At 42.8% G+C, this 27,697-nt stretch overlaps 1 protein-coding gene across 3 annotated transcripts in view; it reads left to right on the plus strand.

The window, feature by feature from the left end:
• Positions 1 to 27,697, plus strand: part of ino80 (INO80 complex ATPase subunit) — a 254,901-nt gene that overhangs the window by 175,452 nt on the left and 51,752 nt on the right. For all 3 annotated transcript variants that reach the window (XM_063053383.1, XM_063053403.1, XM_063053393.1), the window contains exon 27: positions 5,580 to 5,707. In XM_063053383.1, the coding sequence (XP_062909453.1) occupies positions 5,580 to 5,707 (128 nt within the window). The remainder of the gene's footprint in view (positions 1 to 5,579; positions 5,708 to 27,697) is intronic.

Raw genomic sequence — 27,697 nt, forward strand, 5'->3', positions numbered from 1 at the left:
TGCCTGAAAGGATAGTAGAGTTAGCAAACTTCATCCCCTTAAAAGTAGGGGCTGTGACCTACGGGGTGCATTTTCCTTTGTATAAAGAGCAGCCATACTTCAGGGGTAGTTCATCAGCTTTGAAGTACATTGAGATACTATGAGGATGTGGAGAATGCTTTATAACTTCAGGCCTAGCATGATAAAGTTGATTGTTATTGTAAGGCAGTCTTATATTAAATTAGAGTTGACCAAAAATCCAACATTATTGGTGTAGTTCCTTGTACCAATTGTTTTTTGAGTTACTGGTCCTCTATTCATTTCACTCATATGAGGTTAAAAGTGATGCAGGGTATGAAGTGATAAGTTATTGGTGTTAAAAATGAGCGATCTTGCAATAAAGTACATCTTAAAGCAGTAATGGATCTATACCTCAACACCAGAGACCCAGGTTCAAACCTGATCTCTGGTGCTGTGTGTGTGGAGTTTACATGTTCTTCTGATGGCCACGTGGGGTTTGTTTTGATGCTCTAGTTTCTTCCCACATGTTAATAAAGTGGGAGCGGTAGGTTAATTAGTCATTGTTAATGATCTTTGTTAATTGTTTTATAATGTATCTAAGTTGATGAGTACATAGGGAAGGCTTTAAAAATGGGATTCATTTTGGATTAACATAAATGAGTGTTTGATAGCACTGACTCAGTACGGCAAAGGGCTTATTCCTGTCCTGTATCTCGATGACTGACTTTTGAGTTCTGTTATTTGAAATTGCCCTGATCACATGACAAGAAATTGAGTTTGGAATTGAAAAGCCAGGCGTTACTTTCTTTTTCATTCTCAAAACGTGCAAATTGACCCCTTATCCCCAATGTGAGGCAAGCGGCATTAAATAAAACTTCAATTTTCCTTCCCCAGTCCCTTTCTATAGTTAATTTTCTATATTGTTAATTTTCCTACAGTATAAACATTTAGTGATTTGATGTGCATCAATTCATATTTCCAGCCCTCTTCTGTACCTGGGGAAGTGAGCCTGTTAATATGAAGTACCTAGACAATATGATGTGAACCCTACCTGCATTGTAGTTCTTACTGGTGATAATCCTGCTGCTTATACTCAACAATCCTGCCATCCTACCTGTCTTCCCCACTACATCATATATTTAATATGCAAGTTCATTTTATTGTCATTCAACCATATGTGTGTAAGCTGCCAAGCGAAACAACGTTCCTCCAGACCAAGCTGCACAACAGTACATATACAATAACTCACACATAACACATAAAGTAATATTACCACAAATAAATTCACAAACAATAAGATGCATATGTGATACAAGTTTAAAAAGTAAACAATATAATGATATTGGCTCTGTGTTCAACTATTTTAAGAAATTTGTATTGAGAATGATAAATAGTTTGAATATTTGCTTTTGCACACAAAAGTCAGAAGGCTCTCTAAAGGAAACTGCCTGAGATGCTTTTTTGCGCTTTTTGAAACTTATAAAATTCTTTGAAACTACAATGCTTAATTCAGTGATCAACTCAAGAGCATTAGGCATGATTTGTCAGAATTATTTGCAAAGTTTAGTGAAATTAGTCTTCAATTGCAAGGAAGTGATGTTAATCTTATCAAAGTCAAATCATATTGGTGTCCTTTTCCTATTTCTGAGCCTCTCTGAATTGGAAGAGAAGGAAAGAATACCAGATGATCTTCAAGTAACATGTGCCTATCTTTGTGATCTGCTTAAAGACATGTCAGAGAGATTTTAGGATCTGCTCTCAATCCAAATTCCAGATTGGGTAAAAAAACACAATTCCTGAACACTTGTGAGGAACTAACAGGAAGGATGGAGGAAGAACTGATCTCACTACGAAATGACTTTCAGCTGAAACCAAGGTTCAAAAAATCATCAAGACTTTTGGTTGCAGAACAAATTTTCTGAATGCAATCCTGCACTGTGGGGGGGAAAAATCAATATATTATTTACTCCCTTTCCAACATCATATTTAGTGCAATCACCTAATTTCTTTCAAGGCAACAAAACAGACTCCAAATTATTAAACATGGGGATTTAAGACTCCTGAGTGACATTCTGCCTGATGTTGAGAAGCTGATGTCACTGCACCAAGCCCATCCATCTCATTGAAAGGTGAAAAAGCAATGACAGTGAATAGTTGGATTACTAATGTTGGCTCTATATTGTTTTGTTTTGTTTTACTATGATTAAGGAATTAATTTTGTTCATAACTTTAAATGAATTTGAATAATTTTGTAATTATTTGTCACTGCTAAGAAGTTGCAATTCCTATTTTGGTTCACTGTGTATTATAAATCAATTCTTTATAGTTTTTAATGCAATGGCTGGGAAGGAAGAGGGGCAGTCTCTGTATATGGCTATACGTATGTGTGTGTGTATATGATATCCATGATAGGTGCTATTTTTGGACATAATTTGATAATTATTTCTGCTTTTAGTTAACTTAAGTAGGTGTTTTGCTTGTGCTTTTGTAGATAGATACTTTATTGATTCCAAAGGAAATTCCCGTGTCACAGTAGTGATGTAAGTGTGCAGATATAAATATTAGAAAAGAAGTAGAAAGAATAAAAACAAGTTACCACAGTCTAACAGGAGGAGATCATCCTTCCCCGGCTATAGGTTGACTCATTATAGAGCTTAATGGCCGAGAGTAAGAATGACCTCAAATAGCGCTCTTTGGAGCAGCGCAGTTGTCTCAGTCTAAAATGATTCCTCTGTTCAGCCAAGGTGGCATGCAGAGAGTGAGAAACATCATCCAGAATTGCCAGGATTTTCTGTAGGGTCCTGTGTTCTGCCACAGCCTCCAGTGCGTCCAGTTTTATTGAATTGTCTTTATTACTTGTATGCTTCATATACACGAGGAGTAAAAATCTTTACATCTCCGTCTAAGTGATCAATTTATAATAAATAGTATGTATAACAGGACAGTCAATATAACATAGAAGTACAATTGTATCAGCACGAATTAATCAGTCTGATGGCTTGGTGGAAGAAGCTGTCCTGGAGCATGTTGGTCCTGGCTTTTATGCTGCAATACTGTTTCCAGATGTTAACAGCTGGAACAGAGTGAATACTCCGATAACAGCCAACCTTTCTAATTAGTTTATTGAGCCTGTTGGCATCACCTGTGTTGAAGCCATTGTCCCAGCACACCACAACATAGAAGATTGTACTGGCGACACAGACTGGCAAAACATGTGAAGGAGAGGCCTACGTACCCCAAAGGACCTCGGTATCCTCAGGAAGTAGAGGTGACTTCTGCCCTTGTATACAGCCTGTGTTGTTGCTCCACTCAAGTCTATCATAAGGTGCACCCCCTGGCACTTGTAGGTCTTCATCCATGTCCTTACCATCTCCTTTGTCAAATGGTGTAAACTGAATCATCTGCAGCTCAACATCGGTAAGACGAAGTCCTCCACCAGGGTCATCCTGCATTTATAACTGAGTGTAGGAAGTTAGAAGGCAGTAACAGTCCATTGCCAGAGTAAAATCCAGTTTTAGACAATAGATGCAGGAGTAGGCCATTCGGCCCTTCGAGCCAGCACCGCCATTCACTGTGATCATGGCTGATCATCCACAATCAGTACCCCATTCCTGCCTTCTCTCCATATCCCTTGACTCTGCTATCATTAAGAGCTCTATCTAACTCTTTCTTGAAAGCATCCAGAGAATTGGCCTCCACTGCCTGCTGAGGCAAAGCATTCCACAGATCCACAACTCTCTGGGTGAAAAAGTTTCTCCTCAACTCCATTCTAAATGGCCTACCTCTTATTCTCAAATTGTGGCCTCTGGTCCTGCACTCCCCCAACATCAGGAGCATGTTTCCTGCCTCTAGCGTGTCCAATCCCTTAATAATCTTATATGTTTCAATCAGATCCCCCCTCATCCTTCTAAATTCCAGTGTATACAAGCCCAGTTGCTCCAATCTTTCAACATATGACAGTCCCGCCATCCCGGGAATTAACCTCATGAACCTCCGCTGCACTCCCTCAATAACAAGAATGTCCTTCCTCAAATTTGGAGACCAAAACTGTACACGATACTCCAGGTGTGGTCGCACCAGGGCCCTGTACAACTGCAGAAGGACCTTTTTGCTCCTATACTCAACTCCCCTGGTTATGAAGGCCAACATGCCATTTACTTTCTTCACTGCCTGCTGTACCTGCATGCTTACTTTCAGTGACTGATGAAGAAGGACACCTAGATCTTGTTGTACTTCCCCTTTTCCTAACTTGACACCATTCAGATAGTAATCTGTCTTCCTGTTATTGCCACCAAAGTGGATGACCTCACGTTTATCCACATTAAATTGCATCTGCCCACTCACCCAACCTGTCTAAGTCATCCTGCATTAACTCAACATCCTCTGCACATTTCACACTGCCACCCAGCTTTGTGTCATCTGCAAATTTGCTAATGTTACTTTTAATCCCTTCATCTAAATCATTAATGTGTATTGTAAATAGCTGTGGTCCCAGCACCGAGCCTTGCAGTACCCCACTAGTCACCGCCTGCCATTCTGAAAGGGACATGTTAATCCCTACTCTGTTTCCTGTCTGTCAAACCAATTTTCAGTCCATATCAGTATCCTAGCCCCAATACCATGTGGTCTAATTTTGTCCACTAATCTCCTATGTGGGACCTTACCAAAGGCTTTCTGAAATTTTGCTAGCATCTTTAGTGATAATCAAAACATATCCTTCATCACATAATTAATGCAGAAGCTACAGAGGAGAAATTCCACGTATACTTAGATTAGATTAGATTCAACTTTATTGTCATTGTGCCGAGTACGGACACAAAGCCAATGAAATGCAGTTAGCATCTGACCGGAAATGCAAAGCATAGTGTTATTTACAAAATAACTGCGAATAAAAAGTAAGTGCTACAACACACAAATATAAAAGTACTGAGACAGTACAATATGGATGCAATACTGCTTAGCGCTGTGATATGAGGTTCAGCAGGGTCACAGCCTCAGGGAAGAAGCTCTTCCTGTGCCTGCTGGTGTGGGACCGGAGGCTCCTGTAGCGCCTACCGGATGGGAGGAGAGTAAAAAGTCCATGGTTAGGGTGAGATGCATCCCTGATAATGCTTTTTGCCCTGCCCAGGCAGCGTTTATGATAGATGTTCTCAATGGTGGGCAATTGGATGCCGATAATCCGCTGGGCAGTTTTCACCACACGCTGGAGTGCTTTGCGGTCTGATACGGGACAATTGCCATACCACACTGAGATGCAGTTAGTGAGTATGCTCTCAATGGTACAGCAGTAAAAGTCCGTCAGTATCCTGGGACAGAGGTGAGCTTTCTTGATGCTCCGCAGCATATTAAGATCTAGTGACTTTTGATAGGAGTTGAATTTGATTTGTGGCCACAATTAAGATTAGATATGATGCTTCTGGCAAATAATTTGGTGGAAGATTAGTTGTACGTATTCATATAATTACTAGTTCTACCCCATGAAGTTGCACCCCATGAGGACTAGTGCCTCGAGAGAATTAGGGTGAAAGAGGGGACAATGAATTCCTAAAAACTGAAGTAGCTTTAAATCTCTATTTCAGACAAAGAAAGCCTGATTACAGACAGTGGGAAGCTGCACACTCTTGACATCCTCCTGACACGCCTGAAGTCTCAGGGTCATCGTGTGCTCATTTACTCCCAGATGACACGGATGATTGATCTACTGGAGGTGAGTAACTTGGTTACTGTTAGAGTACAAAAAGATACCAAACTGAATTAAATCCCTTCGTGTTATTTGCAGTAATGGCTATCCCTTTAAAACGTGATCATTGTGTAGAGGTCATGCAAGCTGAACATTTTGGGGTATTTGAAATTAACACATTGTTACAAAGTGGGGATCCCATTTTGATTTGAGTGCATAAAATTTTGTTGACTTGATCCCGAAGTGTGTGTTTTCTTTAAAAGATAATTTTGGCAAGACAATGCATTGGTAGTTGGACAGTTCTGAAATCCCCAAAGCTGTAGAAGTATGCTGAAAATCCCAATGGAGACATTGTTTTGAAAAGAGAAATGTTGCATGAGCGATGTGATGAGAATACACATAAATTAAGATGTTAGCTGGCCTGGGCTGGCACCAGTGGGATCAGCAGTTGGTCTGCCACCTGTCTTCAGGAGAGAGAGAGATAAGGAAAACAATGGAGCAGCATTTGGAGATGTTAATGAAGGGACAGGAGAGAGTAACGGAAGGAGAGCTGTCAAGATCGGCTCCCCCTTTGAACCCTGAACTGTTTGAAGTGATGGACAGGCGTTACCCCAGCAGGCGGATAAAAAGGGACAGGTTTGCTAAGGCAATACACACATGACACCCCGAGGTAACGAGACCCTGGAAGCGGTGCGACTCCCACAAGTCGGTGGGAAGTTTTTTTGGACGGCTGGTCGCGGGACAAGCCATAGACGCACAGGGTGGAAAGGCACGATCGGCGGGAACCTGGTGTGTGTCCACCCTTGCCTGGGTGCCGGGTTCACCGCAGAGAAACGATCGTATCTGGAAACTGAGGGGTCACGGTCGGTGACCTCAGATGACATCACAAAGGACTCGCCCGAAAGCTGACTGCGAAGGTCTGTGTGTGGAAGCCGTTTGAATATTCATTCGTTTTGCTCTCTCTCTCCTTCCCCCACACTGTCCATCTCCCACGGCAGTGATTACTGCGAACTGAACTGAACTAAATTGAACTGAACTTTGCGTCACTTTGAAACTGGTCATTTACCCCTAGACAACGATAGAGCTTGATTGATCCTGTTATCTTAATTCTGTGTACATGTATGTTTATCATTGCTGAACTGTTGCATTTATTATCCTTTTGATTAGAGTAAGAGTAACGAATCCTGAAGGATTTTCTGATCATGTGTGGTCTTCCCACCCACTGGATTCTTGATCAGTTTTCAGCATGAATCTGGTATTAGTTATGATATCACCTCTTGTTTTGACAAGACTTATTCTGATCAAGTATTAATACAGTACTTTCTTTCAGTGTATCACTAGATGGATGTTGCACTCCTTAGGTGCTCTGAACTACTGCACGATCATACAACGTACTTGTGTGTCTTTATAGCAATTAAAACAATCACATAGTGTGCACTTTTTGATTGGTCCACTTCCAGTGATGCTAATTTGTTAGATACTCCAAACGTAAAACAAATTATACAGCAATGGATCAATACGTCAAGGAGCAAAATGTCTTGGTTTCATGGCTTGTAACAAAATTGTTTGCATACTGCTGTCTCCTTGGTTGAGAGATAGCTTTTCGTACACATGCATAAATCTCTACCCAGGTCCATCTTCCCCCTTCGTATTCCTGATTTTTATATGACCGTTTTTCCATCCTGTACATGTACACCCATGCCCAAGTGGCTTCCACCACCCACAAATTGGTGCATCTGTCCTCCACTCCATCTTTTCTTTCCAGTAACCTTCAACCCCTTTCAATCCCTTTCAAAACCCTTGTGATCACTGTCAAGAGATATGTGTCCTGTGTTCCTTGCCTCTCCATTTGTTTTCCCTCTCCTAGTCTATTTGTTCTAGTTGTGCTCCGGCATGTTTGCCTACACTTGTGCACTATTCAACCCTGTGTCTTGTTTCCTGCACTACTTCAGCCCACACTTCCACCTACCCACCTATAGACAGTAAAACCTGGAAATCGAGGTATTAGTTGTTAAAGGACCTTACTCCTTCTCAAGCTCTACTGGACATTTGTTGATAAATTGAGTACTACAGCATGACACGTGTGAAACTGGTGTACTCAATAAATCCATTAAAAATGCCAAGGAAAGCTGTGGTTACCTTTTCAAGGGTATTTGAATTTTTAACATTTTTCTAAGTGAGAATTAATGTTGCGGGACTTCCTGATAATTTAAAAAAGAATTTTTTCAGCTTTTTATAATTGTTAAATGCCTTTTTAATATGTAATTTTTTAATTTTTGTTTTTCTTTGTTTCATATGTCTCTCAAATGTATTTTTGTTTGATTTGGCTTTAAATTGTTCTATCTGAGCATGACTAGTGTTTAGAAAGCTGTGCTCTTTGTGTTAGCTCAGGAGAGAATAGCACTTTTGACACTTTCACGTTAGTCTTGTTTTGATTCAGATCTTCCTGCTGTTTATCTCTCAAACACATCCACTATCACAATTTTGATTCAGTAAGAATATTTCTTTCAGGTTAAGGAGGTGCATCATTTCTGTGTGTTGATCTCCTCACAGGATTCTGTGCTGAAATGTGATTTCTAGTGCAAAGTTTCATTTTAAAAACATCATTGTGCTTCTATGTCTGATGACTGATGTTGGATATCAGTCTGTTCTGTCCCACTGAGCTGCTTTAACCTTTAACATTTACACAAGGGCTGTATAGTAGAATACATTCAACACTGTCAGCCTGGTTCTGGAAATTCTGTTGAAAATGGAGGCCACAGGAAACACTTTACAAAGCAATGCAGCTCTTTTTTTTTTCTCCCCACCTCCTGCTGCACCCCACCCCATTATTTGTGCACAAAAGTTCTTCTTTGCAAGTCTGTCCCTCTCTTTCTCCCTTTTGTGTGTGCTCCATATTTCCTTTCTCCTTCCATGTCCTTGGTCGGGGAGTGGGGGTGGAGCGTTGCTGGGGACAACAGCAGTATGAGTAAACTTGAAACCAAAATTGGGCTCCAAAATATGGGCTAGGTGTTGTTGTTGGAACAGTGGTCAGTTTGACAAGGTGAAATTTAAATTCAGTTTCCTCTGCTCCCTTTAAACTTGTTGGACTCAGTATTTTGTTTCTTTTAAACATGCTGAGAAAAAAATGATTATACCACTGTAATATGTCAAGAAAGTGAAATTAAACTGTATTGTGGTAATAAGAAAAATGTCCAGTAGTCTTAAAAAAGTTGCTAGCTACCGAAGTCTCAATGGTGTTGGGTTATAAGGCAATAAGACAGCAATAGTCCATTAAGTCTGCTCTCCCTCTTACCTCATTATCCTACCATCTCCCCATAACCTTTGACACCTTTTTTATTTACTCCACTTTAAATATACCCAGTAATCTGGCCTTCACAGCTGCATGTGGCATGAGTTCCTAAGATTCACCACCCTCTAGCAAAAGAAATTCTTCCTCATTTTTGTTCCAAAGGGATGTACTTCTATTCTGAGACTATGCCTCTAATTCTAGGGTCCCCGCGATAAGAAACTCTCTCTGTACGTCCATTCTAGACCCTTTCAATATTTGTCAGGTTTCAATGAGCTCCACTCTTATTCTTCTAAACTCTTACGAGTACAGGGCCAGAGCTGTCAAACACTCCTCATATGTTAATCTTGCATTCTTAGAATCATTCCCATGAAATCAAAACTGCTCACAGTACTTGAAGTGGCTGGCTGGTGGTGCAATGGCATCAGCACCGGACTCCAGAGCGAAGGCTTCCGCGTTTGATTCCAAGTTGGGCCCCCCCCCCCCCCCCAGCACGCTTTCCATTCGTACCGGGTTGAGTGTTGAGCTAGCGACTCGGCCTCGTTAAAAATACAAGGGTCAAGTCAGGAATGTTCATATCGTGACCCGGTATACAAAATGCACACCAGCCACAGCCCTGCAGACCTTCGCGCCATGCTGCCTTCATCTTATGAGAAACGGCGCACCATACGATCAAGTTTATCTATGCCTGCTCATGCTGTTTCTATCCCTGATGCGAGAGCCTACACACTGGGTAGAAGCTTCCTTCACTGTGCTATCAGGGTTTGGAACAGCCTTCCAGATGCTGTGGTTGGAAACATCTGCGACAATAGGGTCCAAGGCTTCAAGAGTAGAGTGCAAAACACCTATCATCTCCGGGAGGGAAGTCACATGCTTCTTCATAAGCTATCATGAAGGGGACCAGGATGGCAATGCTTGGTTGTTGGTAGGTAGGGTTAATACCTGACTTTCAAGAGCACTTGTGAGTTATGTTCCGGCTAGACTTAGTCCTTAAACTGCTGGAGAACAGTGCGGAAAGAATAGGTGCTGTTTTCTCCCAGTAGGGATTAGTTTTTATTTCCAAGTGTTCCTGCCACGTTTTGTCACCCTGCAACCTTATCCTTCAATCTCCTTGAATTATGGAGGACAGCATGTGTATAAATGTCTTTCTCCAGCAGACTTCATCATGATCATCATGACTCCAATATTTCTACTATTTTTTAAATGTTTTTTAATTGTACGCATGATTTTTTTTGTGTTCTATCGCTGAGCAGTAGTGAACCATCTGATTGGCCTATCAGAGTTCTCTTTGGGAACTAGTTGACCTGATCAGCATTTCTGATCTGGCTATTGTTCACGATTGCACTTAATAAAAAAAAAAAGAAAGGAGACCAATCCTGACACCACGTGCCAGACAAGAATGGCTGACTATCTGGTGCGACACGCTTAAAAAAAAAAGTACTCGAAGTGCAGTCTGACCAGTGCCTTATAAAGCCTCAGCATTACATCTTTGCTTTTATATTCTAGTCTTATGGAAATGAATGTTGACATTGCATTTTCCTCCTTACTACTGACTCAACCTGCAAGTTAACCTTTAGGGAATCCAGCACAAGGATTCCCAAGTCCTATCCAAGTATATTCCAAGTGTGTGTGTGTATATATATATATAGTGAATTCTGAAACCTGAAGATCTTTATTCCTTCTACCAAAGTGCAAGACCATACACCTCCCTACAGTGTATTCAGTCTGCCACTTTGTTGCCCATTCTCAAGTCCTTCTGCAAACTCCCTGTTTCCACAACACTGCCTGCCCCTCCACCTGTCTTTGCATCATCTGCAAACTTGGCCACAAACACATCAATTCTCTCATTTATATCATTAACATATGATGTGAAAACTAGTGGACCCAACACCAAGCCCTGCAGAACACCATTAGTCACTGGTAGCCAACCAGAAAATGCTCCCTTTATTTCCACTCCTTGCCTCCTGCCAATCATACTACCCATGCTAGTATCATTCCTGTACTACCATGGGCTCTTGTTTATCAGCTTCATGTGTGTCATCTTGTCAAAGCCTTTTTGCAAATCCAAGTTAAAAACATCTACTGGTTCTTATTTTTCTATTCTGCTTGCTATTTCCTCAAAAATTCCAACAGATTTGTCAGGTAAGATTTCTCCTCAAGGAAAACATGCTGATTTTGGCCTATTTTATCATGTGCTTCCAAGTATCCTGAAACCTCATCCTTAACAATGGACTCTTAACATCTTGTCAACCATTGAAGTCAGTCTAACTGGCCTGTCATTTCCTGTCTTTTGTCTCTCCTTAAGGAGTGGAGTGACACTTGCGATTTTCCAATTCTCTGGAACCGTTCCAGAACCTAGTGATTCTTGAAAGATCAGTGTTAATACCTCCACAATCTCTTCACCTACCTCCTTCAGAACCCTGTGGTGTAGGTCTAGGTGACTTATCTACCTTCAGACCTTTCAGCTTTGTAAGCACCTTTTCCTTCATAATTATGACTACACTCACCTCTGCCCCTTGACATTTGAATTTCTGGCATGCTCTTGGCATCATCTGCAGTGAAGGCTGACTCAAAATACAATTCAGTCTGTCCTACATTTCCTTTGTTTCGATGTCCATTCTTGCCTCTCTTTTACTCTTCATAAATCTGAAAAAAATCTTTTGGTATCCTCTTTCTTTATGTAGCCCCCCCCGGCAAGCCTCAGGGTCGCTCAGCTCACTGTCGTCTAGGGAAACGGCCCTCGGCCCCGCCAAACTGGGTAATTAGTTGGTGTGGATGCTGTGTGATATACCCCTCCCCGCCCAAATAACAGACAATACACCAGATACAATTAAATGAATTACGGTTTATAGATATTACTGGAACTATATAATTAATAGAGAATAAAATATGAAAGGAAAATAAAAGGTGCCACACTTATCAAAGTTCAATCTCTTCATGCACAAACAGTTGGAGCTTGGGACCCTCCTTCTTCACCCTGCGATCCCCTTGAACCACCTCGACCTGCCGCCTGGGACCAACAACGGTGGTCGACCAGACGCTCCACATGAGTTCGTCTCCGTCTCTGTCTCCTCTCCTCGCCGAACACCCTGGACCTCGGACTCCTGATTGGGGTCCGACCCCGTTAGCTGACTCACGGCACCTTGTCCATTCTGTCTCTGTCTCTCTGTCTCTCTCGCCTTCTGCCCAAAAACCCGCGCATCATAATAACTTACAAACACACAGAAAGAATAAAATCTATCCCAATTGGTTTGTAACACCCTCTTATCAATAACATAATCCAAACAAACTGCTAGCGGGAGGACTTTCTCAGCAGTTAACATAACAAAGAAGCCATTTTAGTTATAACATAACAAAGAAGCCGTTTTGTTTAGCCTGTGCGGTAACATAAAAGAAGAAACCCCTTACATTTATATTATTGGCTGGTTAATCTTTATATTTCATCTTATTGTTTTTGTAAGTTGTCTTCTGGTTTTTAAAAGCTTCCCAATCCTCTAGCTCTTTTTTGTTATACAGTATGCCCCTCTTTTGCTTTTATGCTGTCTTAGATGTCACTTGCTAGCCACAGTTACCTCATTAGAATGCTGCTGCCTCTTTGAGATGATTCTGCAACTTCCGAATTACTCCCAGAAACTCCAACCATTGCAGCGCTGCTCTCATCACTGCTTGTGTCTCCTTCTAATCATCTTTGGTCAGTTCTTCTCTCATGCCTCTTTGCTCAACTGTAATACCTGATCTTAGCTTCTCCCTCTCAAACTGCAGGCTGAATTCTACTTCATGATTACTAAAGGTTCCTTTACTTTAAGCTGGTTCATTACACAACACCCAGTCCAGAATTGCATTTTCCCTAGTGGGCTCATCCACAAGCTGCTCTAAAAAGCCATCTTGTAGCCATCTTCTTGGAATCCCAAGACGAATCCCAAATTCCTTCCTTTGGGATCCAACACCAACCTGATTTTTTTCCAATTTACCTGCAATTTAAATGAATCACGATCAATGTAACATAACCCTTTTAACACACCTTTTCTATCTTCTTTTGTAATTCGTAGCCCACATCCTGGCTACTGTTTGGAGGCCTGTATACAAGTCCCACCTGGGAGTTTTTAACCTTGCACTTTTAATTCTACCGTCAAGGCTTCAACATCTTTTGACCCTATGTTATTTTCTAAGAATTTAGTTTTATTTTTCACCACCTCCTCCTCCTCTGCCCACCTGTCTGTCCTTTGATTCAATGTGTACCCTAGGATATTAAACTCCAAGCTGTGATCTTTTTCAACAACAAATCCAATGCCCACAACATCGTACTTGGCAATTTCTAAGATCATCTACCATACTTTGTATACTACATGCATTCAAATATAACACCTTCATTTCTATACCATCAGGAGTTTTTGTCTTTGTCCTTGCCTTTTCCCATACTGTTCAAACCTTAATGCAGTTATGCAGCTTTGGTCTTTGGCTTTAGTGTAATCTTTATATCAGTCACTCATTCTGGATTGTGTCGTTAAGAATGTTGGATTTGTGTATTTCTTAGTAACAAGCAGGAAATGCCTGTAAGCTGCACTAGGCAGGAGCCAGCTGTTTGTGGAAAGATCCTGAGCCCACAGTCACTCCTCATGACACCAGTGATTGTTTGTTGGAGCGAGGGGTTATGCACATCTTGATTATATCCAAACCATCTGCTGGCATCAATTCAAGTGACTGAACAAGCTCATTTGAAAAACTTTTTCTCTACAAACCTCACCTTTGCATCCACTTCAGAGATCATGGGCTTGTCCACCAGCCCTACTGTCAAAGAGGTTTTGCTTTAACCTTGTGTGTACCTTACACTTCTTGTAAGAAACAGCAAGAGTGCACTCTGCTTCAGAGTATTTCTGGAAGGGAATGATTATGTGTGTTTCCTCTGGTCTTGCAGTTCTTATTATAATTATAATCAAAATATTTTTAAATGTGTTCATTCAAACTATACCTTAGTTTATAGCCGCACATGTTCATATTGAGCTTATCAGTAAGGGTGCAAGTACAGATAATAACATCAACATAAACACATGCCATTAAATCAGTTAATACTACTGTAAGATCCAGTGCATTGCCTTGATTCCAAAAGTACTTCTGAGTCTTGACTCATAATTGCTTCTATGCGGTGACCATAGATGAATGGATGTTCTTTAACAGCTGGCTCTTTAAGAATTGTAACTTAGCAATTTGCTGTCATAGGACACAAAATGGGTAAAATATAATCATTTGGGGCAGGAGAAAGATGCAGTTGGAACATTTAGGCAGTTTTTTAAGCTTAATGAAGTACAAGTTTTGAGGCCGTTTTTGTTAAAGACAATGCAGCTTGTATGCATTCATAGTCTGATCCAATATGCTATCTTCGTACTGATCTGGTGTAGAGATTGATGCTGATGTACAGCCACAGAAAGCAGTTATATTCAGACACTGCGGATATCATTACATCTTTGAATCTATGTCCATTTATGAACTGGAACTTATCTAAAACTCTGTCCTTTTCCAAACTCTAAGTTGAATTTTACCAGTAACCACTGTGCTCACAGATCTGCTTTGGCTCCCAGTCCAGCAAAGCCGCCTTTAAAATTTCTGTCCTTTACTCCAGATTTCTGTGTGGCCTTGCTCTGGAACCATCTCCAGTTTTACTAAGAACCTTCAGACTACCAATTCAGGTCTGTGCAACACTGTTCCTCTGCTCCACCATTGTAACCATCTCTTCAGAACCTCTTGAATTCTCCCCCCCACCTCCCCGCAAGACCTTCTCTGCAACTTCTTTCTCAGTTTAAGAAGCTCCTTTTATAACTTTTGGTTTGATGTAATTTCTGTTACATAGCGTACTGTCACATTTTATGCCAGCAGCATAATAGGATCAGTGCTTACACAACAAGTTTCAGTAAAAACAGGCAAGATTCATGCTCTTGTGATAGGATTCTGGACGCACCCTAGCTTCTCTCCTACCTCTTGTCAAAGAAAATAACTTTGAAATAACGCAAGCTCACCTGGAGATGCCCTATATTAGAATAACGGTTAGTGCTACACTGTTACACCTTGGCATTGGAGTTCAGAGTTCAATGCCTTTGTACATCCTCCCCATGGAAGTTGTGGGTTTTTCCGGGTCCTCCTGTTTCCTCCCACAGTCCAAAGACCTACCAGGTAGGTTAATTGGTTGTTGTAAATTGTCCCATGAGTAGGTTGAGGCTAAATGGGGTTAGGGGATTGTTGGGCAGCATGGGTCAAAGGGCCTACTGTGTGCTGTATCACTAAATAAATAGTCTGCAGCTAGTAGGTAGCAAATGTTATCTCTGATAACAATTCAATGTGTGATGAATAATTCAACAACATCTGGATTATTTCCTCTTCAATGTCCCTACACCTGTATTAGACTTTGCAGCCTTCATGGACCTTTGGGGTGTAGGGAGCATTGTGTACTCGTAGAGATAATTCACTGGGAGGATGGAAACACTCTGGCTTGGTGGAAGTAGAAATGGGCTGCAGGCTACATGTTTCCTTGTTTCTGCTCTGCCATTCAGTAAGTTCATGGCTGATTGTTTATCTCAGAGAATCTTTTCTGCGTCAACTCCATACCTGTTGGTTTTGTTTATTTTGGAAAATCCATCCATCTCTGATTTGAATATACTCAGTAATTGAGCCTGCACAGCCCTCTTGTGCTGATGAGTTACCCTCTACCTGAAGAAAATTTCCCCAAGATGACACCTTGTTTAGAGACTGTGACTCTTGATTCTGCCCCCCACCCCCAGTCTGATATCATCCTTGTAATTATTCTGTTAACTGTTAAGACTTTTGTATGTTTCAATGAGGTGACCTCTCCTAATTTTGAGAGTATAGTATTGATCCCCCCTTCAAGGACAAAATTCCTACCCACCTCAATCTATTTTTGCAATAGAGGGAGTATGACATAATACTAATGAACCTTTGTTATGCTCCCTCTATTGTAAAAATATCCTTCCTAAGAAAGAAAGATCAGACATGTGCATAGTAACACACACAAAAAATGCTGGTGAACACAGCAGGCCAGGCAGCATCTATAGGAGGAGGTACAGTCAACGTTTTGGGCCGAGACCCTTCGTCAGGACTAACTGAAAGAAGAAATAGTAAGAGATTTGAAAGTGGGGGGGGAGAGGGGGAGATCTGAAATGATAGGAGAAGACAGGAGGGGGAGGGATGGAGCTAAGAGCTGGAAAGTTGATTAGCAAAAGGGATACGAGACTGGAGAAGGGAGAGGATCATAGGATGGGAGGCCTAGGGAGAAAGAAAGGGGGGGGAGCCCAGAGGATGGGCAAGGAGTTATAGTGAGAAGGACAGAGGGAGGAAAAAAAAGGGGGAAATTAATAAATAAGGGGTGGGGTACGAGGGGGAGGTGGGGCATTAACGGAAGTTAGAGAAATCAATGTTCATGCCATCAGGTTGGAGGCTACCCAGACGGAATATAAGATGTTGTTCCTCCAATCTGAGTGTGGCTTCATCTTGACAGTAGAGGAGGCCGTGGATAGACATCTCAGAATGGGAATGGGATGTGGAATTAAAATGTGTGGCCACTGGGAGATCCTGCTTTCTCTGGCAGACAGAGCATAGGTGTTCAGCGAAACGGTCTCCCAGCCTGTGTCGGGTCTCACCAATATATAGAAGGCCGCATCGGGAGCACCGGACGCAGTATATCACCCCAGCCGACTCACAAGTGAAGTGCCGTCTCACCTGGAAGGACTGTCTGGGGCCCTGAATGGTGGTGAGGGAGGAAGTGTAAGGGCATGTGTAGCACTTGTTCTGCTTACAAGGGTAAGTGCTGGGAGGGAGATCGGTGGGAAGGGATGGGGGGGGAACGAATGGACAAGGGAGTCAGGTAGGGAGCAATCCCCGCGGAAAGCAGAAGGGGTGGGAGGGAAAGATGTGCTTAGTGGTGGGATCCCGCTGGAGGTGGCGGAAGTTACAGAGAATAATATGTTGGACCTGGAGGCTGGTGGGGTGGTGGTGAGGCCGAGGGGAGCCCTATTCCTAGTGGGGTGGCGGGAGGATGGGGTGAGAGCAGATGTGCCTGAAATGGGAGAGATGCGTTTGAGAGCAGAGTTGATGGTGGAGGAAGGGAAGCCCCTTTCTCTAAAAAGGGACATCTCCCTCGTCCTGGAATGAAAAGCCTCATCCTGAGAGCAGATGCGGCGGAGACGGAGGAATTGCGAGAAGGGGATGGCATTTTTGCAAGAGACAGGGTGGGAAGCGGAATACTCCAGGTAGCTGTGAGAGTCCGTAGGCTTATAGTAGACATCAGTGGATAAGCTGTCTCCAGAGACAGAGACAGAACGATCAAGAAAGGGCAGACAGGTGTCGGAAATGGACCAGGTAAATTTGAGGGCAGGGTGGAAGTTGGAGGCAAAGTTAATGAAGTCAACGAGCTCAGCAGGCGTGCAGGAAGCAGCGCCAATGCAGTCGTCGATGTAGCAAAGGAAAAGTGGGGGACAGATACCAGAATAGGTTTGGAACATGGATTGTTCCACAAAGCCAAAAAAAAGGCAGGCATAGCTAGGACCCATACGGGTGCCCATGGCTACACCTTTAGTTTGGAGGAAGTGGGAGGAGCCAAAGGAGAAATTATTAAGAGTAAGGACTAATTCCGCTAGAAGGAGGAGAGTGGTGGTAGAAGGGAACTGGTTAAGTCTGGAATCCAAAAAGAAGTGGAGAGCTTTGAGACCTTCCTGGTGGGGGATGGAGGTATACAGGGACTGGACATCCATGGTGAAAATAAAGCAGTGAGGGCCAGGGAACTTAAAATCATTGAAAAAATTCAGCGTGAGAGGTGTCACGAACATCGGTGGGAAGGGATTGAACAAGGGGGGATAAAACAGTGTTGAGGTATGCAGAAATGAGTTCAGTGGGGCAGGAGCAAGCTGAGACAATGCGTCTACCTGGACAGACAGGTTTGTGGACATAATCCAGGTTTGGTCTCAACAGAGCTCTACATTAAGGTATCTTTGCTCTTGTGTTCAAATCCTCTTGCAATAAAGGGCAACACAATATTTACTATTCTAATTTCTTCCTGCATCTGCAAATTAAGTGAGTGATATACAAGCATTCTTTGAGACCTTTGGTACTTGTAAGTACCGAAGGCCTCAGCAGCTGTATCTGTAAAACCAGACTAGTTGCAGCTTCACCCAAAATGACCCTCTGTCATTCTGTGCAGTGTACAGTTTGTTAATCGGTCCTTAATCCATGCTGGTAATCACCTCTAATACAAGACATTCTAATTTTGTGTAAAGCACTGGTACCTGGCTTTGTATTTGAAATGTGTTTCCAGGAATGATAACTCTAGTTGAGTTAGAATGTGTAACACTGCAGCACACATACAGGCTCGTTAGCCCACAATATTGTACTGAACAAATTAAACTAGTAATTAAATGCTTAAACTAATCTCTTTTGCCTACATCGTGTCTATATCCTTCCATTGTAGAGACATTTTCAAATACCTATCTACAATCCTTTTAAATGTCTCTTTCATATTTGTCCTCAATACCACCCTGGCAATGCATTCCAGGCACCCACCATTCTGTGTACATATATAACAGGAAGATGCCCTGCACATCTCATTTGTTGGAACCAAAAGACCCTCTGTACCTCAAACACTGTTAAGAATATTTGATCTGTCACAAGTCACCTCACATTTGGCCAGATTAAACTTTCATCTACCATATCTCTGCCCATGTCTACAACTGATCTGTATCAGTTGTATGGGGCGTCAGGGAGGGGTAGCACCTCTGGTGGGGGAACATGTCGCGTCCTTTTCAAGGCGGTTTGTCCACCTCTGGTCCCCACCTGTCACTCAGCTCTCACCTGTGGCTCCCTGTAGCTGTTTGCATGTGACAGCGGCCACACCCTGGGCGACGGCTTCAACAAGCCGGCTAAACCGGGTGAGGGTAGCCGACGGGTCTCAAACCCTCGGTGAGATAGGGAGTTGTCTATCCCTGCATGTGAAGACAGACTCCGGCGGATTGAGCAGATGAGACCAATGGTAGGTCCAACAGTCAAGAAGGCGGTCTCTGCAAGCGTCGTAGAACGCGTAGAGCAGGACAAGACACAGAAGATGTTCTGGTCATCCACTGCGCCTAGTCTCATCTCCAGCCGTCTCGACTCTGTCTTGCCATTGGATCCAGATGGGAATTGGGAAGAGAGAGTGAGGCTGACGCTGCACAACTCTCCCTCACTTAAATCCAAATCAAGCGCTAGTCTTGACACCATCATCATCACCCTCAACCTTTGAAGTCCTGTGGCGATGGGGGAGCGACGAAGCAGCTGGTGTGGATACACTGGGAGCTGTAGTCACGGACCTGCACACAGGTGGCTCAGGTCTAATAGTCGCTTTTCGCTGACTGAAGCAGCAGTGAAACTCGGCGTCTATCTGGGCGACTGAGCAGCCCTCTTTAGGAACGCGTAGCTCACCTCCGTAGTATGAGGAAGGGGGCTAGAAAAGGTGCCCTAAACATTACCTGCTTCATTACACCCTGCCCAGTTTACCGCGGCTGGTGGGGATCCTATCTTGGCGGTCGAAAAAACACAATGAAACGCAAGGTGATACCGCTCACCATTGGCACTTGGAACGTGCACACACTATTGGACAACCCTACAGCAAACAGACTAGAGAGAAAAACAGTCTTAGTTGCCTGAGAGCTTGCAAGATACAACATTGACATTGCAGCCCTGAGTGAGACTCGTCTTGCCAACGAAGGTCAGCTGACTGAAACTGGAGTGAAGTGGTCGTGGCAGCAATGAGCGTCGTGAGGCTGGAGTTGGATTCGCTTTCAGGAGTCACCTTGTTCGGAAACTTGCTAGTCTCCCCAAGGGTGTGAACGACCGGCTCATGACACTACAGCTTCTGCTACAGAACAGAAGTCAAGCCACCCAGATCAGTGCCTAAGCCCCCACAGTGACCAACTTGGATGTAACAAAAGACAGGTTCTATGAAGAACTGGATGCTGTACTATCAGCAGTGAGCAGCACGGACAAGCTGATCTTGCTGGGCGACTTCAATGCAAGAGTAGGGTGCGATTCTGCAGCCTGGCAGGGAGTCGTTGGGAGTCACGGAGTGGGCAAATGTAACAGTAACGGCCTACTCTTACTAAAGACCTGTGCAGCACACGACCAGCTCATCACCAACACAACTTTCCGCTTGCCTACCTGTAACAAGACCTCCTGGATGCACCCCCGCTCTAAGTATTGGCATCTTATCGACTATGTCATTGTCAGGAGAAAAGACAGGCAGGATGTCAGAGTGACCAAGGCCATGACTGCTGGACAGATCACAAGCTCATTGTGGTCACCATTTCATTTCAGCTGGAGTATTAATGGCAGACAGTTTTGCACCAGGTTTCCAAAATAAATACAAAATGAATACAAAATAAAGATCTGGTTGTTACTCATCAAAGACTGTTTCTTACTCTATTCCTTGCAACCTCACAAAACTCTGATTTGTGAACCATGATTTCCTTCTGATTAATCCATGTTGACTCAGTCCAATCCTATTGTTTTCTATGACCCTGTTATCATTTCCTTCATAATTAAAAACATTTTCGTACGACTGATTTTTGGAATAACTAGCCTACAGTTTCCCAGCCTTTGACTTGGTCTTGTCACTACAAATTCCATTCCTGCAAGCATGAACTCTGTTGTTGGATGAGTTGAGAATGGGTCTGATATGTCTGTGATTGTTATTAAACATCCCCATTTTTGACCTTGTAATATGGGGAAGGTCAATGAGGAAGTAGTGTGAATCACTCAAAAGTGATTGAGTATAGTTTGCTGTAAAGAGCTCTTGCATTAATGCTCTGAGGCTGAGATTGCACTCCCAACGTGTTTTTTTCCCTTGAAAGTGTCCCCGGATTGTCATTCACTCCATTGTCACTGGGGCACCTGCTGTGATGAAGTGCAGCACTGATGGTCAGGGTAGTCACTGTCATTTCATCTTATCTCTGAAACATGGCTCTGAGAGTCATCCTTCATTGGGACTCTTGCAGTGTTTTTTTTTAATCTGGTTAACCCCGTGCGTTGCTTTTAAATATTTAAATGTCCAGGCTGACAAATAGAAATTGGTATCAATCTACAGCTTCTCATCGTTGATAGCTGCTGGGTGAGTCGCATTCTGCTTGATAAGAGGACTAACTGAGCCCTTGATTAAAAACTTTTAAAGAATTTTGGTCTGTCCAAAAGGATACTGTTCCAGCAAACTGGAAATGCAACCCGCTACAGATAGATGGGACTGAGGGATCAAAGGTGTCTCAAACTTATTTGTGTGTAATTGACATAAGAGCAAAAATGACTTAAAAGCAAGAGTCTGCATATTCACAATTTTGTGACTATTGTGTGTGTGGGCACTCCACAATTTTGCTCCAAATCCTGTTGATATCATTGTCCAGTCCCAAGTACGGAGGGGTAGCAACAGTCGAGGAAAAGATGGCGGCACGATGCAGCGCGCAGCAGGCACTCTGGTGAATGATATCTGTTATCTGTCAAGTAGGGTGCCGTGCACAATCCTGATTTAATGGAGACAGATGTGAGAGCACAGAGGAACATCTGGAGAAACTTCTGAAATGCCTGCTTCGCTGCCACTGCCACTGGGTGATCCAGAATCTCCAGAGGAGAAGGCCCCGAGTGCTCGGCTTTGCTTGTTGTTCTGCGACCGGGGCAAGGTCGAAGCACTTGGCACAGGATGGTGCTCGGGAGGCTGTATTGGAGGGGCTGGTTGGAAGCTTGAAGTTTTCGGACGGACTCAGAGTTGGCTGTCGTCGGGTGCTTTGAATGCATCGGCAGTTGTCGGCACCTGGAGGTTTATGGCAGGGAGAGTTTCTCCCTTTTGCTGCCTGCTATCGGGACTATCGGGAGTCGATTGGAACTTTGAGACTTTTTTTTTACTGTGCCCATGGTCTGATCTTTATCAAATTATGGTATTGCTTTGCAATGCTGTAACTATATGTTATAATTATGTGGTTTTGTCAGTGTTAGTCTTTGGTTTGTCCTGTGTTTTTGTGATATCACTGTGGAGGAACATGGTATCATTTCTTAATGTATGCATTTCTAAATGACAATAAACGAAGACTGAGTGTCCTCATAATTTTTAAAAAATGGATTGTGGTGCTTTTAAAATTAAACTAATATTGAACTGTAATTGGACCGAATCATTTTGCATGATGGAGAGCTGTGATAATTTGGGGCTGTTCGCTTTCATTCCCAGCAAGAATGAAGTTTGCAGTTTACTTTGAATACCATCTTGAAATGCTCTATGAGCATCTGCCTGAGAGCTCACTTTATGGTGGAAGTTTCATCTTTTAACATTTGATGTATTCTGTTTAAACTTTCAGAATGCTTTAAGCCATCTGAATGGAATACAGTCTATTGAAACTGCCAATGAATTATTCAGGTAGATGTTGCATTGTGTGGGCAAGTGAGCAGAGGATCTAGTTCAGCTTACTTCTGGAAGCGTTAATGTGTTAAAACACAGCTAAAATCTGGAAAGCTCCCCCACCCCCTCCCCCATTAAAGTGGAAGCATTGCTTGATTAAAAAGAGTGTCTTATTTGGTTGATGTATGCTTTCTAACTAATCAGGCAGAAAGAACCTCAGCTTGGCAACATTATGTAAGGGGGCAGTGGAGTAAACCTGAGCACAATAGTTAGTAAAATGGATCACAGTTTCAGGTTTTGGCAAGCAGCCCACTTAGGTTGATCAGTGACATGGCAATGTTTTGAATGCAGTATTCAAGCTGGATGACTGTAACCTTTGCGAGAAATTGAGGCACCTCTAAAACTTAGAGATGCTAAGAAGCAATATCAGTCCAAATCGAGTCCCAAATTAGCTGTGACAGGGCTTGCATGATATAATGGGCTACAAAACAGAGTTGGGTGTCATCATTGACAACAGCACATAGCTTCCCGATGAGTTTATTCTGTGCACCTCTTGAACAGAAGGGAGTGGGTATGCATCTACCGTGACAGCCTCCCGTGCACCTGAGCCCGCAGCTACTATTGCAGATATAAATAAGGTCAATCTTCTGAAGAGTGAATCTGCAGAAAGCATCCGGAATGGATGATGTGTCTACACAGCTGGAATGAATATTTGCTGACATTTTTAATCTCTCACTGTTCAATCTGTACTTCAAAATTTGAAGTAAATTTATTGTTTAAGTACATAATGCCACCATATACAGCCCAGATTTATTTTCTTGCAGGCATATTCAATAAATCTATAGTAGAATAATAAACACAGTAGATTTAATGAAAGACCGCATCAACTTGGGTGTTCAACCAATGTGTAAAAGACAAACTGTGCAAATACAAGAAAAAGGAAATAATAATGATTAATAAATAAGCAATAAATATCAAAAACATGAGATGAAGAGTCCCTGAAAGTGAATCCATAGGTTGTGGGGACATTTCAGTGATGGAGCAAGTGAAGTTATCCTCTTTGGTTCAAGAGTCTGATAGCTGAATGTTAATAACTGTCCCTGAACCTGGAGCTCCTGTACCACCTTCCTGATGGCAGGAGTAAGAAGAGCGCATGACAAGGGTGGTTGGGAGGGGTCCCTGATAATGTATGGTGCTTTCCTGTGACAACGCGCAATGCAGATGTGCTCAATGGTGGGGAGGGCTTTACCCGAGATGGACTGGGCCATATCTGCTACTTTTCGTAGAATATTCTGTTTGTCATTGGTGTTTCCACACCAGGCTTTGACGCAGTAGTCAATATACTCTCCACTGCACATCTATAGAAGTTTTCCAAGTTACAGATATCATGCTGAATCTTCACGAACTCCAGAGGAAGTAGAGGCGCTGTTATGTTTTCTTTGTAATTGTACATGCATTATGGGCACAGGACAGGTTCTCTAAATTGATAACACCAAGGAATTTAAAGTTGCTGATTCTCTCCACCTCTGATGAGGACTGGCTCATGGACCTCTGGTTTCATCCTCCTGAAGTCAATAATCAGCTCCTTGGTCTTGCTGACATTGAGTAAGAGGTTGTCGATATGGCACCACTAGGCCAGATTTTTAATCTCCCTCTTGTATGCTGATTCATCATCACGATTGATTTGATTCCATTCTGCTTTAAGAAGACCACTTTCATCTCAGTACCTAAGAAAAACTAAATACCATGCCTTAACAACTATTGTCCAGTAACAATTGTAGGCCGTATCTCGGGTAATGATGAGTTTGACTACAGAGAGGAAATTAAGAACCTGGTGGCATGGTGCGAAGACAGTAACCTATCCCTCAACGTCAGCAAGACGAAGTAATTGGTTGTTGACCTCAGAAGGAGTAGCGGACCGCACGACCCAATTTACATCGGTGGTGTGCAAGTGGAACAGGTCAAAAGGTTTAAGTTCCTCGGGGTCAATATCACAAATGACCTGACTTGGTCCAACCAAGCAGAGTTCACTGCCAAGAAGGTCCACCAGCACCTTTACTTCCTGAGAAAACTAAAGAAATTTGTCCCCTAAAACCCTTACTAATTTTTATAGATGCACCATAGAAAGCATTCTTCTCGGGTGCATCACAACCTGGTATGGAAGTTGTCCTGTCCAAGACCGAAAGAAGCTGCAGGAGATCGTGAACACGGCGCAGCACATCATACAAACCAATCTTCCGTCCGTGGATTCACTTTACACTGCACACTGTCGGAGCAGTGCTGCCAGGATAATCAAGGACACGACCCACCCAGCCAACACACTTTTCGTCCCTCTTCCCTCCGGGAGAAGGCTCAGGAGCTTGAAGACTCATACGGCCAGATTTGGGAACAGCTTCTTTCCAACTGTGATAAGACTGCTGAACGGATCCTGACCCGGATCTGGGCTGTACTCTCCGAATATCTGACCTGCCTCTCAGTTTTTTTGCACTACCTTACTTCCCATTTTTCTATTTTCTATTTATGATTTATAATTTAAATTTTTAATATTTACTAATTTTAACTATTTTTAATATTTAATATTTGTAATCCAGGGAGTGTGAAGCGCAGAACCAAATATCGCTGTGATGACTGTACGTTCTAGTACCAATTGTTTGGCGACAATAAAGTATAAAGTATAACTAACATCCACCATCATGAAGTCCTTTGAAAGTCTGAAAATGGCATGATTTAACTCCACAATCTTCAGACAACCTTGACCTTGCAATTCATCCTCTGCTGAAACAGTCTATGCCAGATTCCATTTCCCTAGTCTACACTCATTTCTGGAGCATCTGGGCAGTAAAGACATAAGGTTTGCCCTTTGCCTGGTCTCACCTATCATCTGTCAACTTGTACTACTTCTCCTCTCCCCACCTTATTCTGGCTTCTGCCCCCTTCCTTTCCAATCCTGGTGAAGGGACTTATTCCAAAATATCAACTGTTTATTCACCTCCATAGATGCTCCTAGACTTGGTTATGTCCTTCAACATTTTGTGTGTGTCATGTCAGACTGTTTGCTTATTCACTTACTGCCCTGCTTTCAATACTATAATTCCAAGCAAATTAATCACTAAACTCTGGATTCTGGGAGAAAACTCCTCCCATACAACTGGATTCTTGATCTCTTCACCAACAAACCAGTTAGTAAGGATAGTCAGCAACATCTCTTCCATGATTACTCTAAACACTGCATTTTCAAATGTTGCGTCCTCAGACCCCCAACTCTAGTCTCTCTATGTTCATTACTGTGGGCTAGATTCTCATCAACTCCATCTATAATATATCACCGTATTGAGCTGCATCTTGATAACAGTAAGTCAGAGTCCAGGAAGGACATCGAGTGCTTTGTAACACACTATCATGACAACTACCTTTCCCTCAATGTCAGCAAAACAAAATAGCTGGTCTTTGACTTCAGGAAGGGAGTTGGTGCATGTGCTCAATGATGCCCCTAATTGCATCAACAGTGTTGGGGTTGAAAGCTTAACTTTCTGGGAGTGAGAATCACCAGGAGCCCGTCCTAGTGCAACCCCATTGATGTTATGGCCAAGACAGCTCACCAATGTCTCTACGGTCTTGAGGCTAAAGAAATTTGACATGTCCCTGGTGACCCTTACCAATTTTTTTTTTATCAATGCACCATGGAAAACATCCTATCTGGATGTACTGTATAATGGTTTGGGTATGGCAGCTGCTTTGCACGTGATCGCAAGAAACTGCGGGGAATCGTGGATCCAACTCGGCACATCGCAGAAACCTGCCTTCCTACTATGGACTCTGTTTATACTTCTCACTGGCTCAGTAAAGCAGCCAACATAATCAAGACCTCATCCACCTCTGATATTCTCTGTTCTTGCCTCTTCCATTGGGCAGAAGTTATAAAGGCCTGAAATGAGTACCATCAGGCTCATGGACAGTTTGTACCCTGCTGTTAGAAGACTATTAATTGGTATGATATGATAGACTCTTGACCTCATAAATTACCTAATTATGTTCTTGCACTTTTATTGTTGACCTGTACTGTACTTTCTCTGTAGCTGTTACGTTTATTTTTGTTTTACCTTGTACTACCTCAATGATGTGATTGAAAGGTATGCAAGTTAAGTTTTTCCACATATTGTATCTCAGTACATAGAAATATAGAAAACATACAGCACAATACAGGCCCTTTGGCCCACAAAGCTGTGCCGAACATGTCCCTACCTTAGAACTACCTAGGCTTTACCCTTAGCCCTCTGTTTTTCTAAGCTCCATGTAGCCATGCAGGAGTCTCCATCGCCACCACTGCCGCTGGCAGCCCATTCCACAGACTCACCACTCTTTGCGTAATAAAAAAAAAGAACTTACCCCTGATATCTCCTCTGTACCTACTTCCAAGCACCTTAAAACTATGCCTTCTCTTGTTAGCTAATTCAGCCCTGGGGAAAAGCCTCTGACTATCCACACGATCAATGCTTCTTATTGTCTTATACATCTCTATCAAGCCACCTCTCATCCTCCGTTGCTCCAAGGAGAAAAGGCAGAGTTCACTCAACCTATCATCACTGTGAACTCTGACCTGTTTGTGCAGTGGTCGGCAGCCGCCCGGGTCCCGAGGCAATGAGAGGATCTTCGTCCTCATCGATGAGGGGTTCCTCTTTCCGAAAGTTCAGCTCTGAGTTAGGTGGAGGTCAGACCATCTGGAAGAGAGTGTTGGACAGGCAGATAAGGAAGAGAGTGAGAGCGGTTAGAGAATGGGGGATGCATATCCCAGGGGGATGTATCTCAATAAGGCATGCTCCCCAGTCCAGGCAACATCCTTGTAAATCTCCTCTGCATCTTTTCTATGATTTCTACATCCTTCCTATAGTGAGGTGACCAGAATTGAGCACAGTGCTCAAAGTGGGGTCTGACCAGGGTCCTATATAGCTGCAATATTACCTCTCTGCTCTTAAACTCAATCCCACGAATGATGAAGGCCAATGTACTGTATGCCTTGTTAACCACAGAGTCAATCTATGTAGCAACTTTTGAGTGTCCTATGGACTCGGACCCCAAGATCCCTCTGATCCTCCACACTGCCAAGAGTCTTACCATTAATACTATATTCTGACATCATATATGAACCAAAATGAACCACCTCACGCTTATCTGGGTTGAACTCCATCTGCCAATAAATATGACAATAATAAACCACTTCATATTCCAGTGTACCCAAGGTGCTATACTGTTCAAAAGATTGGATAACCCACTGTGTAAACAGCATTTAGAGAACATCTTACATCAATAGCAGTTGGGAAAG

This window comes from Mobula hypostoma, chromosome 1, assembly GCF_963921235.1.
Source record: "Mobula hypostoma chromosome 1, sMobHyp1.1, whole genome shotgun sequence".
NCBI classification, from domain to species: Eukaryota; Metazoa; Chordata; class Chondrichthyes; order Myliobatiformes; family Myliobatidae; genus Mobula; species Mobula hypostoma.